This window comes from Patella vulgata, chromosome 2 (genome assembly GCF_932274485.2).
Source record: "Patella vulgata chromosome 2, xgPatVulg1.2, whole genome shotgun sequence".
NCBI classification, from domain to species: Eukaryota; Metazoa; Mollusca; class Gastropoda; family Patellidae; genus Patella; species Patella vulgata.
Window position 1 is genome coordinate 91,438,484 of NC_065880.2, and position 18,144 is coordinate 91,456,627.

General features: G+C 35.6%; 1 protein-coding gene across 3 annotated transcripts in view; it reads left to right on the forward strand.

Annotated features, from left to right (window-relative positions):
* The window catches only part of LOC126810036 (tyrosine-protein phosphatase non-receptor type 13), a 59,239-nt gene that overhangs the window by 16,919 nt on the left and 24,176 nt on the right, over positions 1–18,144 (forward strand). For 2 of the 3 annotated variants that reach the window (XM_050534955.2, XM_050534957.2), the window contains exons 8-20: positions 755–1,183; positions 3,204–3,239; positions 6,788–6,914; positions 7,436–7,529; positions 8,802–8,876; positions 9,562–9,730; positions 10,836–10,986; positions 11,871–12,162; positions 12,787–12,837; positions 13,348–13,574; positions 14,352–14,440; positions 15,333–15,433; positions 16,256–16,356. In XM_050534955.2, the coding sequence (XP_050390912.1) occupies positions 755–1,183; positions 3,204–3,239; positions 6,788–6,914; positions 7,436–7,529; positions 8,802–8,876; positions 9,562–9,730; positions 10,836–10,986; positions 11,871–12,162; positions 12,787–12,837; positions 13,348–13,574; positions 14,352–14,440; positions 15,333–15,433; positions 16,256–16,356 (1,942 nt within the window). The remainder of the gene's footprint in view (positions 1–754; positions 1,184–3,203; positions 3,240–6,787; positions 6,915–7,435; positions 7,530–8,801; positions 8,877–9,561; positions 9,731–10,835; positions 10,987–11,870; positions 12,163–12,786; positions 12,838–13,347; positions 13,575–14,351; positions 14,441–15,332; positions 15,434–16,255; positions 16,357–18,144) is intronic. The other variant, XM_050534956.2, reaches the window with a different exon arrangement.

The window sequence follows — 18,144 nt, forward strand, 5'->3', positions numbered from 1 at the left end:
TGGAGGAATTGTTATATAATCCGCGTTCTGAATGATGTGAGGGATTAGCCAATGAAACGGTCTGTTACAGCTAGTTTTTGCCGTGAGCTACACAGAACTGTGGGTAACCAACTAGAAACATCAACGCTGATTGGTTATTCAAATGCCTGATATAATAGGGTCAAGAGTCACTCGTATGACCTCTGACCCAACCTTCAACTACAACCGGTCAGATCTTCATGTAGTAAAGGCCATCAAAAGTATAAAAAAACGAAACGAAATATAGATCTGTATTCTAATCAGATTGATTCCTGATTGGTTTAAACCCTCGCCTCCTTCTAACCTGCGCGTCCGTTCGCCATATGTACACAAGAATATTCTATGCCACATTGTCACCACATGGATCTTGATGGAGAGAGAGAGAAATGGGGTTTAACGTCCACTCGTTATAAACTAGGTCCTTTCTGGACTAACATATGGTTCAATTTTATTTCAATAATTCGCTTGCGCGTAGGGGTCTTTAGCAGTGGGAGGAAACCGGAGAAAACCCACGAGGTTGGACAGGTGACCCTACTCCTTGTCTCGTACAACCAGAAATCGAAACCGAATAGACCTGAAATGACCTGGTTTGTGTCGAGTGGATGTTAAACCCCATTCGTCTCTCTCTCTTCTAATAAACTGACAATACTGGGTATAAGATTTCTGACGGCCATCGTATTTGTCATGAATTATTTAAATTATCAATAATCTGATCTTTTTTGTTTCTTTTATTCAGTAACAAATGAATCGGAATTTAGATTGTATCGAAGAAAGTCGAATCCAGATAGGGATTCTGGGATAGGAACTTTACGAGAAGCAGATTTGAATGCACGAATGTCACAAAGCATTTCTGAAGCACAGTCATCTTATGTTGCTGCAATGCTTACACATGACGGAGAGGAAAACTCGGCACCTTATACGACCAAACAAACGACATTGCCATCTAATGTTGAAAACCAGTTGCCCAAAGGACTGGATGATCAGTACTCACAATCACAGTATCCAGTCGGCTACGAGAAATATTTACGATTGAAAGAGAGACAGAGACGATTACGAGCTATCCGGGGACGAGGTGATGATCGACCTTTATCGTTTCGTCAACCTGGTAACCATGAGAACATTGCCGATAGTAAATCACTTCATTCAATGATGTCATATACAGCAGGTAATTGCTAAATTATTTTATATGTTCGCTGAGCAGTTTTTTTCTAGATTTTCAAGTCTGGTTTTAACTTGCCAGTGGTGCAGGACAAAGAGCCACGCAAAATATACAGTGTACAGTATCAATGCACAATATACTGTATTTGTACACAATCTACAGTATCAATGCACAATGTACAGTATTAGTACACAATCTACAGTATCAATGTACACGATACAGTACCAATGCATAACATACAGTATTAATACACAATATGCAATATCAATGCACAATATGCAGTATCAATGCACAATATACAGTATCAATGCACAATATACAGTATCAATGCACACTATACAGTATCAGTGCACAATATACAGTACCATTGCACAATATACAGTACCATTGCACAATATACAGTATCAATGCACAATATACAGTACCAGTGCACAATTTACAGTATTAATACACAGTGTCCATGTACAATTAACACCATCAATGCACTATATATACAGTACTCCTTGAAACGCCTGGAAAATTAACATTTGTGGTTTCGCTATATGTTTTAAGATATAAAACTGACGTAGTCCTCAAATGTTTCTTCAAAAGTTCAGGAGTTCGTCGCCGTAAATGTTCTTCAAGTGTAAATAAAATACAATCTGATGTAGAGATCTATACCGGGACCCCTGGAATCTGGTAAATAACTCCTGGAAGCCTCCTGGAAATTTAAGTGTTCTGAGTTGTGCACACCCTGTGATAGGTCAATATAAACACAGTTTAAACATACATTTGCAAGAGGTAAATCTGCCTATTTCGGGTCTTTCTTTAGGTCTTAAATGTTATCTAAATTCTTAAATAGGCATTGATTAACTTATCCAGACCATAATCAACTCTCGATGCAATCGTTAGTCTGTGATATTTACTGGATTTGAATACATTTTGTCGTATATGATTTAACGTCAAAATAGGTAATCAAGACTTTGTCTTTTATTGTACCGACTTTAGTAATGATGATCGAAGCTAGGCCTAATATTTAATTTCTATTATCTCAGTTTAGAGTGGAGCAATTTGACTGAAATTTTCAGCATATTCTATTTACATTATTTAGTTTTTAACTATGATAGCGAGAACTGTCCCCTCTTTATCTAATCTCCCATAATGCCCCTATAACTAATATGATTATAAAGTTTAACATTAAACAGAACCTGCCCACATTAAAAGGGCATTATGTAAGATTACAAAAAAAGCTGACAGTTCTCGCTATAAACTTTAGCTTGGTCGGCCATTTCTTGGTTTAATTTTAAATGGACGACTGTTTAAATCCAAGCTGTATCCAAGCCATCCGAGGGTCTACAGAGTTGATTTTGAGCTTGTTGTGTAAGTAAAGGTCTAATTAATAATTTCTATAACATCTGAAGGATATAGGACTTGCAATAGTCAGATTTAGCCCTTGCATAATGTATGTTAAAACAGAAGCTGCACACATACACAGTATTTAAACAGGAAACTAGTATAACTTAGTTGTCTGTCCAATCTGGTGGGTTTTCAGAGTGAGGGGGGAATGGTTAGCGCATGTGCGCTGTATCGTAATGTCTGTCATTGAGTCAACTGGTGTGGTTTCAAGGAGTAGGGTCACCTGTCCAACCTCTAGGTTTTCTCTGAGTCCTCCAATTTCCTCCCACTGCTAAAGATCCCTACGGACAAGCAAATTATTGAAATGAAATTGAACCATATGTCGGTCCCGAAAGAACCTAGTTTGTGTTGAGTGGACGTTAAACCCCATTTCTCTCTCTCTCTTGTGGGTTTTCTCTTGGTCCTCGGGTTTCCTCCCACAGCTAAAGACCCCAATGCACAAACAAATTATTGAAATATATTTGAACCATATGTCAGTCTCAAAATAACTTAGTTTTGCATCAAGTAGTCCTTTAACCCCATTTCTCCCTCTCCCATACAACCTAGATTTTTCCTTATCACAAATGAATCTAATTATTTGATGAGTATGAGGATACTGTGAAATGATTTTACTGAGTAATAAATATTCTAGCATTACAACTTGGTACAGAAAATAGAAATACTCAGGGTAATTATATGATGTTGTGTTCAAACTATTAACATTATTAAACTAATAATATGGTTGATTACTGATATAATTTATTTTGTATATAGTGACATTGGCTTGTTGATTAATGACATTATCAAAATAAATAGTTTAATTATAATGAATGTATTAATTAATGTGTGATCTCAATTTAATAACCTTTTCATTAGTGAAATAACCTTTTGTTTAGTGAAATAACCTTTTGTTTAGTGAAATAATCTTTTGAATAGTGAAATTATCATTTGAATAATCTTTTGAATAGTGAAATAATCTTTTGATTGGTGAAATCATCTGTTAGTGACATTTTCTATCAATTAGTGACATCATCATCAATCGATTAGCAAACAGTGACATCCTCAATTAGTGAATTGTGACATCATCCATTGATTAATGAAAAGTGACATCATCATCCATCGATTACTGAATAGTGACATCATCATCTATCAATTAGTGAATAGTGACATCATCATCCATTGAATTGTGATGACATCATCTATCCAATAGTGGCATTGACCATTTATCTCTGAATTATTCCCGTGAAAAATCTCAGAAATGATCACTGATATTTAATTCAGTTTATTAAAATAGTTTTTTTTTTTTTTTATTATCAAGAATGGTTCAAATAATGGTTTAGAATTTCACTATCTAAAAAAAACAAAACATGAAAATATGAAGGAGAAAAAAAACAACCCATCATTTCACAGCCTATAAATGATTAATAGTCAGATTTGTTATATTCAATATTTTCCTTCATTTTTGCTTTCAGGGGGGTTGGATGGCCGAATGGTTAGCACGTGCGTACTGTATCATAAGGTCTGTCATTGAGTCAACTGGCGTGGTTTCGATTCCCTGGTTGTACGTGACAAGGGGTAGGGTCACTGGTCCAACCTTGTGGGTTTTCTCCGGATCCTCAGGTTTCCTCCCACTGCTAAAGACCCCTACACGTAACCGAATGATAGAAATAAAATTGAACCATGTGTTAGTCCTGAAATGACCCATTTTTTGCTTTCAAAAGTGGGTAGGACGCTGGCTCGCTAGCCTGGAGGTCGGATGTTCGATCCCAGCATTGGCCGAGAAAATTCATCTCGATGTTCCGGTGTGGTTTCCCCTATTCAGTGGTGCAGGACGGATGGCCCAACAAGGACAGCTGTCTAGTTGTTTGGATGGGACGAAAAAAAACGAGGTCCCGTGTATACATTGGCAAGCACGTAAAAGATCGCTTGGCAGTTGGAATTTGATATGAGTAGACCAGAATGCCACTGCCCGGGCAAAATTTCCCTCATAGCACACTGTATGGTGTATGCCCATCTTCATTAGCCCAGTCGTAGCTGAACAGTAGGATGTTAAACCCCATTTCATTTCATTTCAATGAGATGAAGTTTTTTCAGCCATTTTATTGAGTGAAAATTATTCGCTTTACGCATATTTGTGTAAGAGATGAAAGAGTTTACTTTATTCCCCCTGATTGAAAGAGATGTGGGAGGAGGGGGGGGGGGTCGAAGGGTTAGCATGTGTGCGCTGTATCATAAGGCCTGTCATTAAGTGACAAGGAGTAGGGTCGCATGTCCAACCTCGTGGGTTTTCTCTGGGTCCTCCGGTTTCCTCCCACTGCTAAAGACCCCTACGCGCAAGCGAATTATTGAAATAAAAAATTAAACCATATGTTAGTCCCGAAATGACCTACTTTGTGTCGAGTGGACGTTAAATCCCATTAATGGGTTGAACGAGTTTATTTTATTCCCCCCTGATTGAAAGAGACGTACTATAAATATTGTTAATGGATTGTGATTTTATCTCATGTCAACAAGGATGTAGAATTTGATCTATTACCCTGAATATTAAAGATGCATTATGTAAGATTAATATTGTTGGTCGTTCTTGCTATAATATTTCAAAAATAGAAAATGTAAAATGAATATACAGTAGACTCATTGAATTCCGATTACACAGTGTGTCGGAATACTCAATTGCCTCAATACCGGAAATATTATTGTACCTACGAATACCGGAAGTATTGATTACCCAAAATAGATAATGAAAACTGAATATATTGAAAAGTTTTGTGAATGTTTGAAATTTTGACAACAATAGTGTAGTCTCAAACTCGGATGAGTCCAGTCGCCGATCTCTGTGTCTCTTTAACTACAGAAATCAAAGGGTCTGATATACCCTTGTATAGCTAACTGCAAAATTTATTTAAAGGCTCAATACCACTCTTGTTGTAACTGAATAATATGTCACAATCTTTATTCTGGTCAATAAATTGTACAATTTTACAATATTCCAAGAATTAATTGAGGATACAAATTTCATCTTAACACACCTAATTTAAAAAATTAAAAAAATTAAACTAAATGATTTGAAAAGCCTGACGTAAAGCTTTTCAAATGTTACTTGGATTTAAAAATATTTTTGTACCCTCTGGACAAGTAAAATAGGATTTAATGGATAATTTACACAACAGGTAAGACACTAACACATCTAGTACTTAGAATAAGGCTTTTTTTTTATTTTCTGGAGCTGTCAAGCCAGCAAGAGTGTTATTGTCCCTTTAATAGACAACGTTGTCACTAGATGTGGAATTAATCAAGTCTGTAATTAAATACGTGTAGTGGACAGTATATCTTATATCGTAGATCAATAACATATGGGGTTCCATAGGTTCATGTATGTGGGGTTCAGATTGGATCTATGCATTTAAATAAATACTTTACATGTATATAATATAATCTTAATGTGATACAAGTTATGGAGCACTTTGTCACACCTGCAAACGGCAGGTTTAGGTCTTACATAATGCATCTTTAATCTACTTCTGTGTTTTCTTTGAGTCATAAAATATTTTCATCACCTGAGATCTTAGACCAATATTTTCTTAACGATATCATAAAATAGCTATCTAGAAACTAACGATATCATAAAATAGCTATCTAGAAACTATTTGGGTTATTTTTTTTACTAGATTTATTTATGGCTTTTTATATTGAATAGTGTTTTATTGTATCGGTTGTACAGGGGCGCGGCTGTAACCTACTTGTGTCACGGTTAATATTGTTTGCACTGTGATATAGTTCAGTTAAATATTGCATTAAATAAATAATCCATTCAATTGATTCACTTATACTGTAATATAAACACATCAGGTATATACTGGTTATTATAATTCAAGCCGGTAGATACGGGGCCACCTGTCATAGAGGTTATCAGGCTTTAATTATAACTTTGTAATGCTCAATTCCTTTACTGTCCTGTTTAGGTGTGTTATATTTTCTGTGAAACAATATCCAATATGTCAGGTGATACATGTAATTCACTAGTTTCTTTAAAAAAAATTCAGGTTCGACTAAAATAGTTATAATTTCATAGAGAAACCGATACTGGAGTATTCTCCTCAATTTATTTGCAAATATTGACGGAGTAATCTCTTGTTACATATTGATAGGTGTAAGTAGCTTCTTTCAAAGTTTCTCAATTAACTTTTTTTAGTAACAAAATCCAACGTGGGCTAATGTATTTTTGTATTTTTTCAGGTACTTACATGCCTGACCTTCACCCCCAGTATGGGTCAGAGGTCGCCTATAGATTAGGTCAAGGGTCAGATCAAGATAGCATGTTTAGTAGTGATTTATCAATGATGGCCGATCATAATACTCTCAGGTAAAAGGAATTAAATAGAATAAAGAATAACATATCAATGGGAGATGGAATTACAATATGGAGCCATGGAGGCTCAGTGTGTAAGATGCTGGCTTACTAACCAGTCTGGGGGCTTGGGTGGTCTAGTGGTTTAACGCGCGTGCATGAAATCACAAGGTCTGTCATTGAGTCAACTAGCGTGTTTTCAATTCCCCAATTGAACGTGACAAGGAATAGGGTCAACTGTCCAACCTGTCTGGTCGTTTGGATGGGATGAAAAACTGAGGTCCTTTGGACACATTGGCGTGCACGTAAAAGATCACTTGACTATTGGAATTCGATATAAGAGTAGGCTGTAGTGCCACTGTCCTGGCAAAATTTCCCTCATAGCTCACTGTTTGGAGTATTCCGTTTCCATTAGTCCAGTCGGAGTAGGACGTTAAACAATATTTCATTTCATTTGCATAAAAGTAGGACATGAAATCCCATTTCATTCCCTTCACCCAGACTGTGTAAAATAAATAATATTTTGTATATTTTAGAGCTAGTAAGACTACAATAAACTCTGGTGTCCCGGTTGCTCCTGTTAGAAAGAAGCGAGTCAAACAAGTTACAACGAATCCACCCGTTAATAGGGTAAAAATAATTTAATCATACTTAAACATAACATTAAAGAGCTGGCTGTTCTCACTACAGGGTTCCCGCGGTCCTTGAAAATCCTTTAATATCCTTAAATTTAAAATTTCATTTTCAAGGTCTTGAATATCTTTGAATTTCGCGGAAATAGGAAAATATCCTTGAATTTCAGTTGAGATCCTTAATTTTGTTTCAAATGTCTTCAATTCCTTTTAAATATGAGATTATAAAGATAGTTGGTAATGTTTTGGTTATTTTTAAGATGAAAAATTGTAACTTTAGGCTAAAAAATGTCCTTGAAAATCCTTGAATTTGACGTATATTTATCCTTGAATATCCTTGAAAAAATGTTTGACAAAGCCGCGGGAACCCTGCACTATGATAGTTAGTTTTCACAATCATCTTTATCTGTAGCCTTTAGCAAAATAAAACAATTTTACAATTTAAAGATACATTATGGGAGATTAGATAAAGAGCTGGCAGTTCTCACTATAATAGTTAAAAACTAGATATTGTAAAGGCAATTTGCTGAATATTTCAGTCAAATTGATCCACTATGAACCGAGAAATAAGCGATCGAAAGTTCTGGCTAGCCTTGATCATCATTACTAAATCATGAATGTAAGGCGAACAGCAAATCGGACAATATTCCAATAAACATCGCAGGCTAGCAATGCCATCGAGAGTTGATTATAGTCTGGATAAGTTAATTAATGTCTAATTAATAATTTAGATAACATTTCAGGCCTAAAGAAAGACCTGCAATAGGCAAATTTAGCTCTTGTATAATGCATGTTTAAGACTACTGTATTATAATGCTAGGTTCTCACTGTAATGCGATGGGTTGCGATAGGATTGTCCCTAATGAGTCCACAATCCGGTACGTACAGATACGTTTCAATACAGTCAACACGATTGCTACGAATGACCTCAATATACGATAAGACCTGATAGGATCACCACGATTACTCCACGATTAAAACCACGATTTCAATCGCAGCAAGAATCGTGATAGTGGGAACCTTGCATAAGAGATAAGAGTGGTTATCCCGGTTGTCAGTGACTAGTTTCATTTAGCTATTTTTTTATCATCATACCTAGGCTACTGTATATAATATATGGCTGTATATTATATCATCATACCTAGGCTACTGTATATAATATTATATGGCTGTATATTATATTATCATACCTAGGCTACTGTATTATATCATTATATGACTAGTATATTATATCATATACTTAAGCTACTGTATTTTTATATTAAAACAGGATTTTGTGGGTCCAGAATTTGTCCACTTTGCTGTTAAGCCACCTATAAGAATACCAATGCCACTACAAGGGGAGGTATGTGTTATTTTAAGTTGTACAAGAACATATTTATGGCTTTTAGTTAAAGTTCGTTGCAGGAAAACACTTGTTTTCTTTATTTGAATTTAACAAGGGCTAAAAGTATTGGATAGTAATTTAGATGATTCTAACATAAAATCAAGGTTGGAATGAAATGGGGTTTAACACCCTACTCTTCTGCTCCGACTGGCCTGATGAGGGTGGACATTCCCCATACAGTGTGCTATGAGGGAAATTTTGCCAGGAAACAGCGGCACTACTCTTATTTAGAATTCCAACTGCCAAGGGATCTTTTACATGCACGTCAATGTGTACATGGGACCTCAGTTTTTCGTCCCACGTCGGAAAATCCTAATGAAAAAAAATAAATCAAAATTTATGTACCGTATAGAAATAAGCCATCGGTTTGATCCAGGGCATCACTGTAGTCGGGCAGTTAGAGCATGGCCAAAAAAATTAGAAATATCAGGACATTTTATAAGGTCCCGAGTTCACTTTGTTGTTTTCATGTATCAAATACACCAGTAAGAAACTATGTACAAAGTTTTGTGTTTCTGGATCAAAGATATTTCTCATAGGCAGTGATTGAAAGTTGAGTAAATTCTTAACTTAAGTCTGAGAATGCTTTGTGAACTCGAATATTGTGACTTTAATCTAATTTGGTTTAATTTACAATAAACAGAGTTTAAAGAATCCATCCCATGCTAGAAGAGTTATAATAGTTCATCTAACCGGACAGAAGTATGAAGTTATCTGTGATCCTAGTACGAACGGCAGACAACTATTCGATGTTCTTGTGACACATATCGGTCTAGCAGAATATTATTATTTTGGTTTGACCTTTATAGCAGGTTGGTGTCATAAACTATTCTTATTTTATAAATATGATTAGTCTGATCTATGAATTTATGGTTATTGAGTGCAAGCACTTTGAATTTATATTTTATGTGTACTTTAAAATGTCTATAAAAATTTGGGTAATGGTAAAAATTTCATATTCTGTTGAAAAAATATGATTAAAATACAGATCTATATTTTGCCTCGTTTTTATACGCCAAAAGTTATGATCCAATTGTTTTAAAATTTAATCCTTGAGTGGCATTTAGCGATTGAACACATTAAAAACACAACACAGTTTATATGGAAATACAATCACTGGTTTATAAGTATAGCACGACGTTTCGACAAGTATTCTCTTATCGTTATCAAGCATCATTTGTGCTTGATAACGATAAGAGAATACTTGTCGAAACGTCGTGCTATACTTATAAACCAGTGATTGTATTTCCATATAAACTGTGTTGTGTTTTAAAATTAATATATGTTGTTCACATTGGTGAGATGAAGAAGCCTATTTAATTTCAATAATTTCCGTTTATTACGTCTAGAGTTATGGCCCGTATATCACTTTGTTGGACTTTGTGAATGCTCTAATGCCAAAAGTGATCATCCAATCTTTGTGAAATTTATATGCATTATTAAATTAGTGAAACGAAGAAGCCTATTGAATTTCCGTTTATTACGTCTAAAGTTATAGCCCTTGTTTCACTTTATTCTACCTCGTGAATGCTCTAATGCCAAAAGTTATCATCAGACCTTTCTAGAATTTATATGCATTGTTTAAATTAATGAAACGAAGAAGCCTATTGAATTTCAGCAATGTTAGTTTATTACTCATATGACCCTGGACGTGACCTCCCACTACTACTGGTCAGATCTTCATGTAGTAGAGGCCATCGAAAGTTTTAAAAAAAACGAAATGAAATATAGATCTGTATTTTAATCCGATTGATGTTTAGCTTCATTCATCCAGTCTCTTTATTACTTTATTATGCTCTGTAGTGGTTTAGGGGATGTTTAATTGAGTAAACACTTTGTCACTTCAAGTTCAAGGAATGCAAAAAGCAAACTTTGATGTCAATTTATAATATATTGTGTCATTTGTTATTTTATCAGAGTCGGAACATTTTTTTATTGATCCTGATACGAAGCTACACAAGGTGGCTCCGGATGGTTGGAAGGAAACGGTGAAAGGACAAATCCCTATTATAACATTCACAGTATATGTACGAGTCAAGTTTTATATGGATAGTATTACAGACATCAGGTATGTCAGCTACCCTCCTCCCCCTATTCCCCCCACCTTCCTCCCTATTGTCTTGCGAGGTTGGATGGCGGAATGGTTAGCGCGTGCACGTTGTATTATAAGGTCTGTCATTGAGTCAACTGGCGTGGTTTCGATTCTCTGGTTGTAAGTGACAACCTCGTGGGTTTTCTCCGGGTCCTCTAGTTTCCTCCCACTGCTAAAGACCCCAAGCGAATTATTGAATTAAAATTGAACCATATGTTAGTCCCGAAATGATCTGGTTTGTGTCGAGTGGACAATAAACTCCATTTCTCTCTCTCTCTCTCTCCTTATTGTCCGGAATATTTTGTTATGACTCTAAGATATTTGATTGAAATTTTGCATATAACACTTTTATTGTCATGATCAGCCCCCTATTGTCCTAAATTTTCAGAGGGGTTGGATGGCCGAATGGTTAGCATGTGCGCGCTGTATCATAAGGCCTGTCGTTGAGTCAACTGGCGTGGTTTCGATTCCCCGGTTGTACGTGACAAGGAGTAGGGTCGCCTGTCCAACCTCATGTGTTTTCTCCGGGTCCTCCGTTTTCCTCCCCCTGCTAAAGACCCCTATGCGCAAGCGAACTATTGAAATAAAATTAAACCATAGTTTTTGTCGAGTGGACGTTAAACCCCATTTCTCTCTCTCTCTCTCTTTAATTTTCGGAATATTTGATTGAAAACTGATTCACTGCTGTATATAACATTACTGCTTATATTAGATAAACTATTTTTGATATAGATTACACTAACCCTGGCCCAACCGTACTGTGGGTAAGAACTGCCTCTGTTCGAACAATTCCCCCCCCCCCTTCCATTATTAACTAATGCATATTTAAGCTAATAAATGAAAACAAAATAATATTTCAGACATGACAGTAGTTATCATCTGATGTATCTACAGTTACGACGAGATATAATAGAGGATAGATTTTACTGTACCGACGATCAGGCCCTGGCACTAGCTGGTCTCGCTCTACAGGTAGAGTTCGGAGATTATAATCCTGCTACCATGACAACAGGATATTTTGTACCAGAACAGTACTTCAGCACGAGAATGACGAGAAAACTTGGTATGCAGTATTTACGCGATCATGCAAAAGAAATGCATCAGAATTTACAAGGGCATCCGTCTTCTCAGTCGGAGTTGGAATTTATTAAGGTATAGAGTTTTTTGAATGCATCTTGTTCATCTTTCATTGTCCTTCTGAAATACGGGGTTGGATGGCCGAATGGTTAGCATGTGTGCACTGTATCATAAGGTCTGTCATTGAGTCATCTGGCATCATTTTGATTCCCCGGTTGTACGGACAAAGAGTAGCTAGGCCTGTCCTACCTCGTGGGTTTTCTCTGGGTCCTCTGCTTTCCTCCCACTGCTAAAGACCTCTACACACAAACAAATTATTGAAATAAAATTGAACCATATGTTAGTCCCTAGTTTGTGTTGAGTGGAAGTTAAACCCCATCTCTCTCTCTGCATTGGCCAATTTGATTTAAGAGTAGGCCACAGTGCCACTGCCTTGGCAAAATTTCCCAAATAACACACTGTATGGCATATGCTCGTCTTCATTAGCCTAGTCGGAGCAGAACAGTAGGACGTTAAACCCCATTTCATTTCATTTTCTTCAAGCAGTGATGAAGATTAAGACTTGAAATGAAACCTAGTCCTAATTCGCTCATAGAATTGTGTTGAAATTCAAATTAAGTGTGTTTTTTTTATTATTTAGAAATATATAGTAAATCAGTAAATGTATTAAAAGGGTTCAATATCTGTTTTTATTTTCAGTGTATACAGAAGTTACCAGAATATGGAATTCATTACCACAAATTGTTAAAGGTATTCTATTCGTTAATTAAACTCTATGTGTTTCTTTTTCATTTTTGAGAAATATCAAATTTTCCATGCTGAAATGTGCTTAAATTGATTATTTAACATTTAAAGCGTCACTATGGAAGATAAAGAGCTGTCAGTCCGCGTTATAATAGTTGAAAAATCGATAATGTACTGGGAATATGTCATTAAGTCAAGTAGCGTGGTTTCGACCCATCGCTTGTATGTGACAAGGAGTAGGGTCACCTGTTCAACCTCATAGGTTTTCTCTGGGTCCCCCGGTTTCCTCCCACTGCTAAAGACCCCTACGTGCAAGCGAATTATTAAAATAAATTTGAAGCATATGTTAGTCCCGAGGTAACCTACATTGTGTCGAGTGGACGTTAATCTATCTCTCTCTTATCATTAGCAAGGAATTCAGAGTCCCTGAAATGCCGTTCACTTTAGTCCTGTTATAAAAATGATGGAGTGACTTCTGATGTAATTTGTGTATCCATCTTTTTCTGTTATTTTTAGAACAAACACGATTCAATGAGCACTGTGTGGGTTGGAATATCCAGTCGGAATTTAGTGATTGCTGAAAATCAGGGACATGAACGAATTATCGTACAGCGTCATCCATGGCAGTCGACACAGAAAATATCATTTAATAAACGTCGATTCAGTGTTCAACCAAAACCAGATATCGGTACACATATAGCCAAACCTCCCAAGATTAACCTCTATTGCAACACATATAGAAAGTAAGTTTATGAACCTATGTAGGATTAACCTCTATTGCAACACTTACAAAAAGTAAATTGTCTAGGCTAACCTGTTTTGTAACACTCCCAGAAAGTTGCTGAATCATCCTACATTTAGGCTAATCTCTATTGTAACACTTATATAAATAGAAATTAATTTTCTGAACCTCCCTAGATTTACTTATAGAAAGCAAGTTTTCGAACCTCCCTAGATTAACCTCTATTGTAATACTTTAACCTCCCTAGATAAACCTCTATTGTAACACTTATAGAAAGTAAGTTCCTGAACCTCCCTAGATTAACCTCTGTTGTAACACTTATAGAAAGTAAGTTTGTGAACCTCCCTAGCTAGATTAACCTCTATTGTAATACTTAAACCTCCCTAGATAAACCTCTATTGTAACACTTATAGAAAGTAAGTTCCTGAACCTCCCTAGATTAACCTCTATTGCAACACTTATAGAAAGTAAGTTCCTGAACCTCCCTAGATTAACCTCTATTGTAACACTTACAGAGATAAATTCTTGAACCTCCCTAGATTAACCTCTGTTGTAGCACTTATGGAAAGTCAATCTTGAACCTCCCTAGGTTAACCTCTATTGTAGCACTTATAGAAAGTAAATTCTTGAACCTCCCTAGGTTAACCACTATTGTAGCACTTATAGAGAGTAAATTCTTGAACCTCCCTTGATTAACCTTTATTGTAGGTTCAGTTAGTTGAAGTCAAGCTAAATTGAAGTCAAGCTAAAAAAATTCTTGTTATTTGTTTTTTTCCAGGGGTCGCTACTTGTTACAGATTTCAACAGCTCAGCATCGTTTTCAGATGAGAATGCGGACTCGACCCAGTAATACAGAAACTATTCATGGTATGGCTATTACTTTTCGCTTTTCTGTATCTTGGAAAAAATACTTACGCCTAAACTTTATATTTAAACATACATTATGCAAGAGGTAAATCTAACTATTGTAGCTCTTTCTTTAGGCCTGAAATGTTATCTAAACTATTAATTAGACATTAATTAACTTATCCAGACCATAATCAACTCTAGATTATTATTAATTTGTAAAAAAAACAACCATGTCCCGTCTTTGCATGCAGTTAAAACATATTGTATTATGGTCATCTGTAATAAAATCTTATCAACCACAACATTTCTCATATATGTTGGCTACCAAAAGAATATTATCAGGACCAGGATCCAAGGGTTACATCTTCACCACCTTCTTGGAATTGAGACGTTACATCAAAAATCGTAGTCTGTCAATTGATGCACAAGTATCAAAGGAACAATCCGGCCAAGTTTCATATCGTTAGTAATTTAATTGACTTAGCATTATGCTTTTTATGAGGAGTGTCACGATCAAGATCAATAACACGATGAGTAATGCTTGGAGGAGACCAGTTCCTGGATATATGTAGTATTAACTTTGAAATGAAATTTGCTAATGAAGACGGGCATACGGCATACAGTGTGCTATGAGGGGAATTTTGCCAGGACAATGGCGCTACAACCTACTCTTATATCGAATTCCAACTGCCAAGTGTTTTTTGACATGTATGTCAATGTATACACTGGACGTTGGTTCTTCATCCCTTCCGCACACGACTGTATAAGTTGTCTCTTGCCAGGCTCTCTGCCCTGCACTGACACGAAGGAATCACACCGGTAAATCCTGATGAACTTTCTTGGCCAGCACCAGGATCAAACATTGGACCTCGATGATATGTATTGTACTGACTGTGGTTATATATTTTAGGTCAGGAAGCAGTTGCTGGAGCGTCTGTCAGTTTGGGTTTGACGTCTGCTGGTGTCATGGAAGATTATCTGATTGACGACAGAATCAGTGTTGATAATAGGGTAAATAATTTATGTCAAAACCATTTGGAAATCATACAGTCTGTGGTATTTGGGAAGTATGGTAAAAATCAACGGTTCCCTATCTTTCTGAAACATGTAAAAACAATGACCCTATCTCCCCAGACAGAAACTCTCTCAATCCCCCCTGTCTTCCCCCCCACCCTTGACTGGGAAAATCTGTGTACATATGAAATTTGAGCAGCAAAATATAGAGGAATGGTGTATTTACCTTTCCTCAAAATTTCAGCTCAAAACGTCAAACACGTAACCCTTTTAAGATTTCGGATCAGTTTTTTCCTTGGGTGACCTGATAATTTATTGTCGTTCCTTTAGTGGTCTATACAGTGCATGACCCACATGCTGTTCTTGATAACGAAAGGTAAATTTCACCTACACGTTATTTTTATAAATTAAAGTCTGGTTTTATCCAGACACCGCATAAAACTGCTTGGGACACCGGTCTTCATTTCCAGATGAAGACTGGCAGTTTAAGTGTTTGAAATGGATCACGTATATTGAGATAGTTGCTTGACCCTAAGGTAGAGGATTTTACGGATTTCTAACACAACATTAAGCAGTTTTATTCTCCAAAATATTATGGGGATTGGCCCTTTAAAGAACGTTCATTGTGAAATATTAAACATTTTACAAGATTTTAAGTACATTTCTTATTCTCCAGAAAAATCTATTAATTGGATTGGATGTTTTAAACTTTAAATTGTATTTTGTATATTATATTTTTAGGGCTATGATACAAGTTTTGATGCAGGAAGGATTGGATATTTTAAACTTTTAATCATATTTTGTTTATTTTATTTTTAGGGTGTTAGTAGTGCTAGTGCCTATGATTCAAGTTTTGATGCAGGAAGTATCGGGTTTGTTGCAGACACCAGGTCTCAAGAACCACCTTTAAAATACAGAAGGTATGGTGGACCGTATGCATGGAACGTGTCATGATTAACTTGCATTTTGGATTGTTTCCATTGAATATACTAAATTTATAGATTTTGGAATGTCTCCTTTCAATCTGATTAAAACACAGATCCTATTTCATTTCGATTTTTATAGTTCAAAATTTCATTTTATTTGTCTTACTACACTAGAATCTGGAAAAGTTGTTATATAACCCGTGTTCTAGTTGATGTGAGGGATTAGCCAATGAAATGGTCTGTTGCAGCAAGTTCTTGGAGTGCGATGCATGGAACTGTGGGTATTCCACTAGAAACATCAACACTGATTGGTTAATCAAATGTCTGATGTTATAGGTCAGAAGCCGCTCGTATGACCCCTGACGCGACCTCCCACCACAACTGGTTAGATCTTAATGTAGTAGAGGCCATCGAAATTATAATAAGTGAAACGAAATATAGATCTGTATTTTAATCAGATTGATCCCCTTTGAATATACTAATGTATAAATTTTGATGATGAGAACTGCTGATAGGTAATTTTAAAATGTTTTCTTTAAATACTAAATTTATCGTAATTGGGTTTTTTCGATGAGTCATTTTAAAATGTTTCCTTTAAATACTAAATTTATCGAAATAGGATTTTATTGGTGATGACTGATGAGACATTTTGGAATTTTTCCTTTAAAAATACTGAATCTATAGATTTTGATGATGATGACTGTTTCGGAGAGCAAAGATTTGAGAGGAACAGTGGGGGACGAGCGTAAAGAGGCATTTTGATTTGTTAACTGAAATATGCACAAATATCCTAAACAATTTTAATTACAAAAACACATGCGCCTTCTTTGTAAAGTCGACGAAAAAAGAAGTTTTAAAAATATGTTGCGTTATAACTTGATTGTGTTTATATTTACTGATGCTGCTTGCTGCTTGAACCTTCTCTTGTTTTTTTCCCTTACATTTAAATGAATTAATTAGGGAAATAACTCTAGTGTGAATATTCTCAAATGAATTGTAATCATGTTTCACAGAACTCTATTGCTGCAGGTGCTCTATGGCAAGAAATCCACTTGTTAATCTAAAAGTGGAGCAAGTCACAGTGATTTATTGAGTTAGGCATTGGGAGCTTTTAGTGGCTCAGTGAGTCAGGCATAGGGAGCTTTGAGTGACTCAGTATCATTTAATCTTGGGTATCTAGCACTAATTTCTTTCACATTTATTCAATATCAAATCTGTGTTTAAAAATTTGTAAAAGTCGTTTAAAATCACCAAAAATCATCTAATTTGTACTTATGTCCAGGTTAAAGCTGACCGATTAATTTTGATAATGAGTGTCCAATTTACAAGCGTTTAATTTCTCGATCACTATTAGAAACAAACAACCCAATTGATTATTGATGTATAATGATTAAGTTTTGAACAGTTGTCAGGAAATTAAATACTTGTAAATTGAACACTCATTATCAAAATTAATCAGTCAGCTTTAAACTGGAGGCAAGTACAAATTAGATGATTTTAAATGAGTTTTATGAATTTTTAAACAAAGATTTGATATTGAATGAATGTGAAAGAAATTAGTGCTAAATACACAAGATTAAATGATACCTGAGTTATCGAGTCAGTACTTTAAATTTCCTTTCATCAAAGATTGGTGTGAATTGGGGAATTCAATTCTAGAATGTTCAATAGAGTTTTTCCTGGTACTAACAACATTTAATATGTCTAAATTACTAATGAAAATGGAAAGTTGATCGTAAGTAACCTATTTATAACCATATAATTTGCATGTTAAATTATTTA